The 6000-nt window shown below is 31.6% G+C and overlaps 1 protein-coding gene and 1 long non-coding RNA gene across 2 annotated transcripts in view; one reads left to right on the forward strand and one right to left on the reverse strand.

Annotated features, from left to right (window-relative positions):
* The window catches only part of LOC126881610 (alpha-tocopherol transfer protein-like), a 42101-nt gene extending 36905 nt beyond the window's left edge, over nucleotides 1-5196 (forward strand). Inside the window, exon 7 of the mRNA XM_050645971.1 lies at nucleotides 5018-5196. Within this exon, the coding sequence (XP_050501928.1) occupies nucleotides 5018-5166 (149 nt within the window). The 3' untranslated portion in view covers nucleotides 5167-5196. The remainder of the gene's footprint in view (nucleotides 1-5017) is intronic.
* LOC126881611 (uncharacterized) lies at nucleotides 371-3701 on the reverse strand. The gene is made up of 3 exons (XR_007696931.1): nucleotides 2817-3701; nucleotides 1935-2092; nucleotides 371-699 (listed from the first exon to the last, which is right to left on the reverse strand). It is a non-coding gene; the product is annotated as an uncharacterized LOC126881611 (long non-coding RNA).
* Nucleotides 5197-6000: the final 804 nt, after the last annotated feature.

Here is a 6000-nt window from a genome sequence, read left to right on the forward strand (position 1 = left end):
ACATTGAAAACATTCCTGGAATGTCCCCAAATGCACACGAATGTCCCTGGAAAGTCCCAGGAAAGTGCTGTGTCAGCATTTTAAATATTCTTAAAATGTTCTGTTGGAACATTCCATGAATGTCTACGAATGTTCTTTGGACATTCACAGTCTATTTTTTAGACTGAATGTCTTGTTGGAACATTCCATGAATGTTCTTTGGACATTCACAGTATATTTTTTAGACATTCACTGAAATATATCGTCAGTAATGTGACAATACCTCCTATATGTTTTTTCATGAGGTTTGCAGGAGACGAAAAACATTTTTTAAGGTCACTTTCTGTTTTCGTACGTATTCTGACTTTTTTGTAGTAAATAGATAGTTGAATTTACTGCAAAACAAGTCAAAAAATATATGAAAACAGGAGGTGGCCGAAACAAGTTTTTAGTCTATCTTACAAATCTCTTGAAAAAAACAGATGAGGTATTGTCACATCACTGACGATATGTGGCCATACCAAATAATACATCCTTGATAAATATAAACATTTTTATTGCAAAAAATCTTTACATACATTTTTTAATGTAATTTACTGACATTCCTAAATATTATAAAAAAATGTGTCACATTTGCTTTGTAAACCTTTCTTTTGCTTTTCGTAGCCACATATTCCGTTTCCTTTCTGGTTTTTTGTAGACCACTTCTCTCAGCTGATTCTAAAAGAAAATAAAATAAAAGGTAATTTTTCTATCCTTTACAATTATCAATCAGAAGAAATATTATTTACAGGTAATAATACGCATAAATAATAATAATAAAAAAATAAATATTAAATAATATTTAAATAAATAATAAATAATATTTAATAAATAAAATAATAATAATGAACATTTTGTATTTTGACAACGACATCCGACGTGGAAGTAGAAACCTTAATAAAATTATTTTTTCAAGTAAATTGTGGCTTATTTCCTCATTAGAATAGTTAATTACAAAAAAGCCACAAAGAAATAGATTTTTCACAAACAAATAAGTATTTAGTATTCATTATATTTATTGTTTTTATTATTTACTTTAATGTCCTACTGGTACATTATTTGACAAATAATGACATTTCGAAGTCTGTTAAGTACGATATAACGCCCTTGGGCATTAAATTTAAATAACGACTTAGATACTGTCAAGTTGACAAATATCAACCTAAGTAAAACTATGGTTACCACAATTATGTTACTACTGTTACTGGTAAATGTACTTATTTAAAAACTAATCAATTCAAAATTCATTCAAATTTTTCGCATATAAAGAATAATTTAGTCAGACATTAAACGTTGAAGGCACCACAGGTATTATAATAATAACGCTTTCGGTCAACGTATATCCCTCAGGCCCTTGTTAAAAACACCATTGACCTCAAGCGTTATTATCCTTATAATACCCTTGGTACCTTAATAACTGTAACATAAGATTATACCTTAATTCTTGTTTTCTATTTCTGATGTTTTTATTTATTTACATTGAATATTAATCTGTTTTGTTGTATAATCTACTTCGCAATAATTATGTGATATATTTGACTTAAAATGAATTCAAAAATTTTTTGCAGTTGGGCAACAATGTCAACTTAGATCTCCGATGTAGATAATGAATTACAACAGTATCTATATTGTACAGATTGTATTATTAATTAGGTTATTTATTTATTGAAATATACATCCACCAGGTATAAACCCATAAAGGTGTACATAAGAAAACTACATACATTGACTGAACACTTGATGACAAAATATAAAATAAAATAAAGAATAACCAAAAATGTTTCTGTTGTTAATACACATACACAATAATAAACAAAGACCTTAATAAAGAAAAATAACATGGCATCAATTCGATAAGCTATTGCGTATTTCGCGTTTAAAGATGTTAAAACCAAGAAAAAAAATGCATATACCTGTGTGACATAAGCTATTGGAACAGCACAGTCTCTTAAACGAACAGATGAAAGTGAAGTTCTGTCAATATCTTTTTCTAAAAAGTGTTTTGAACATACTCCTCTATTAACAAATCTGATCTATACTTCATGTCTTCTTCGCAGGATCTTCTGGAAAGCTAAAAATACAAAATATATGCATTACTAAGCATTATTAACAAATTTTAGTTTTAAATAAAAAATATGATTAATGGACTCACAAAATATTATAAAACAGCTTAGAAATTGTTTATTAGTATAGTCGGTTCCCCAAACTCTGACACAACTGGCTAGTGATTTTAGTAGGTAATTTTTTTTGTTTTTGGCCAATTTTGCCAAAATTACAGTAATTATTAACTATTTAGTTATTATTTTTTTTTGCCAATTTTACCAAATTGGCAAAATTATTTACTAAAATCACTAGCCAGTTGTGTCTGAGACTCAGTAGTACTGAGAATGAGTTTAGCAAATCGACTATAATATTCTGTGTATTCATTAGTTGGTACTGCATATTATAGTGTGTGGTCTACCATCCTATTTATAAAGGCATACATTAGCAAAAACGCAAAAAGAATTACTTTAGTTTTACAAATCCTATTGTTATTATCTCTATTTACTATTTTAGTTAGGAATAAGCGAAGTTTGTGGCTTATTCACAATTATTATTAAAATAATAAATGGATATGACCAATTATTAACTTATAAAATAAAATAATAATTCTTCTGATTTATGCCTTTTATTCACTTTGTTATATCTAGGTTACTTAAAAGATTTTTTATGAATAGTATTATTAGGGTATTAATAGTATTAATTTATTTTCTGAAATACAGGGCATGCCTTCGTTTACATATTTGCATACTAACCTTTTAATAGGGCTTTTCATTCACAGTCATTTGTTTGGAGCTTCTGTCATAATTGAAACGTTATTCCTGCAGATTTTTTTATCTACATTTGTTTCTGCTACTCCAACTGCGTTAAAAACAGGACACCATTTTATTCACTATGTTAATAATACTATTAAAGCTATTATAAAAGTATCCGAATTAAAAAAATATTCTTAAAAAGCACAAATAATAGATAATACAAACGATCCACGGCAAAGCAAGGTGACCAAGATGAAGATGCCAAGATGGCCGAAGCGAGGTCGTTGGTTGGTCGTTTTTAGTCACGTGATGCCCTCTCAAGCGCCATGCACAAAAATATATGCACGGCGAATTTGAAAATGAACGCAAAAGAAATAAATATAAATGCCTCTCTTGGGTTTTGCATAAGTTATAAGTATTTTTTTTATTAACAAAATCGCATTCCAAATTGAATATTCGCGAACAATAATTTTTATTACATTTGTATGTTTATAATATTGTATTAATTGAACTTGGGAAACTCTTTAAATTTGACATATTATTGCACTGTAGGCCTAAAGTGTCACTTAGTTTGTCTGGTATGTTATAAGTAATGTTGTATCTGTTACACGTATGTATTATTTCGCAACTTAAAATATAAGAACATTGGTAGTATGTTCACAGAATGTCTTATGGTAACATTCCAGGAATAATTTAAACAGATGTTCACCGAATGTTCCCTAAATGTCCAGGACATTCAAATATTGATAGAACTTTGGTAGTACATTCCTGGAATGTTGTGTGTTGTTAGGGTACGTTGTATTGGAGCTTTCAGTGTACACCTTATGTACATTCAATGTACGTCTTATGGACATTTGTAGGGCACTTTTCAGAAAGCAATCTAGTATCCATAATTTTGTGAATACATAGCAAAAAGCTTTTATAGGAAATAGTTCCTTATAATACTAAACTTATAGATACTTAAAAATATTACACAAAAGACCTTTTTTATTTCTCTTTACTATAACTTCATTATAATATATACTTTATTATAGGAACTAGGAACTTCATTAATGCACGACTGCACTTGCACGATAAACAGAAAACACAAATATCACAGGATGTATTTTCATAAAGACGAGATTCAGATAATGACGCCCTAGGAAGCATGCACATTAAAAGAGGTTTAATCTCTGTTCTGTTTCTGTTCCAAACTATTTTTAGAGTCAGTACCGTTGTTGTAAATTACAAGCGCGTTTGCCATTCTGTGAATTATCATAAATAAACCATCCTTCAGTATTCCACAACAATTAACAGCGATAATCCCCTAAAAGTACCTGCCTAATACTACACCTTTCATCACGACCGATAGCGCGAAGAGCGACAACGTTGTCAAGAAGATTCTCATTTAGTTTGTATTGGGACTTAATATAATAGTCGCGTTTTGTGTAAAATATCCATGGACCACAATTGGATGTCCAATGTACGTTGAAATCAAACGTCCAATGGACGTCCCGTAATGTACGTACATAGTACGTCCAGTTTTGGTCCATGGACGTTTGGACTTTAAATGTACGTTATATGGACGTACATCGGACGTTGTGTGCTATATGGGATACTACGCGTGAAGTTACAGTTTGTAACTAGGCCTTGATCGCTCGTACCAAATAAAGTTGATTAATAGCAAGCTGAAAATTTGGTTATAGCTTAACGGTGTCTAGTTGGACAACTTTGATATATGGGAACACTGAAATAGGGGAAGTGTTAATTGTGGAGCAGATTCAAAATTTGGAACGTCAGACAACGAAGACTTCAGATGTATTTTGTCGGACAGAACTTCCAATTGATTTGTTGCCCTTTCATTAAACTCTTATGCAAAAATCAGACTGCTATGTATCACCAACGTAATTCCTGTTAATTGACATGTTTTACGTGTCGGACTGACGTTAGTGATAAACAGCAGTCCGATTTTTGCATGAGAGTTTAATGAAAGGGTAACAGAACAATTGGAAGTTATGTCCGACAAAATACATCTAACGCTTTGGTAGTTTAACGTTCCAAATTTTTCACCTGTTCCACACTTAAAATTTCCCCTGTTCCAGTGTTCTCCAAATATTCTCCATATCGATAATTCTCCAATTATCAAACTCCACCTCATTATTGTAATCTGGCTCGGATTTATAAAACATGTAAAATAATCTAATAATCTAATTTTTTTGCAGAACTGTTTACTAAACGATTTGAAATACACAAGGAATATTTCGATATAAGAGAAACGCTAAAGGTGAATGAAGAACTTAGACCAACGAAAAATGAAAACGACGAACTTCTTGGATTTTACGGAAATTTTAAGAAACTCGATGTTGACTAAATGTTAAAGAATAAAGAAAATTTCAGAGTGTTTTATTTCATTTTATTATACAAATTTTAACTACACACAACGCAAAAGTCTAAGGATATTTTAATAATTTGACAATACCAATGACAGATTTTTCATGACCATATAAATTGGCTTGTACTATAATTGTTGATACAGACACTCACTTCTTATCCAAAAAAATTGTAAAACTGATAGCAATACGTGTTTTAGAATGTTTTTATAAGAGACAAAAAAATCAACATTTTTTTGTTTTGTTTATTCTTAATTTTAGTCACTTTATACCATTCTTGCTTAACAGGTGAGTTAAAGATATTGTCTTTTTACCATGCAATGACAACATTTAACGTTGGACGAGATGAATAGAGCCGTGGGCCTCCTTCAAGCTGGTCTGCGACAAAATCAAGTTGCTGACGAGCTGGGTGTCTCCCAAAGCGTCGTAAGTCGTTTGTGGCGTTCGTTTAGAGACACTGGTAGTCCAGCCGAGCAACATCCAGGACGTGGTCGCTTTACAACCGTCGCTCAAGACCGATATTTAATTTTAAATGCCAGAAGGCAGCCAACAATCATAGCAGCCGAGCTGGTTAATGAATTACAGCTTGCACATAATGTAACAATTAGCCGCAGTACTGTGAGGAATCGTCTCCATGAAGCCAATCTTCGTAGTCGGCGACCGCTGAGATGTCCACCTCTATCTAGAGTCAATCGCGCTGCAAGATTAACCTGGTGTCAAGAGTTTCAGAATTGGACTGACAATGACTGGGCCACAGTTTTGTTTAGTGACGAGTCTAGATATGGATTTCATCCAGATTCTCGTCGGACAAGAGT

Source organism: Diabrotica virgifera, chromosome 3, assembly GCF_917563875.1.
Source record: "Diabrotica virgifera virgifera chromosome 3, PGI_DIABVI_V3a".
NCBI lineage: Eukaryota > Metazoa > Arthropoda > Insecta > Coleoptera > Chrysomelidae > Diabrotica > Diabrotica virgifera.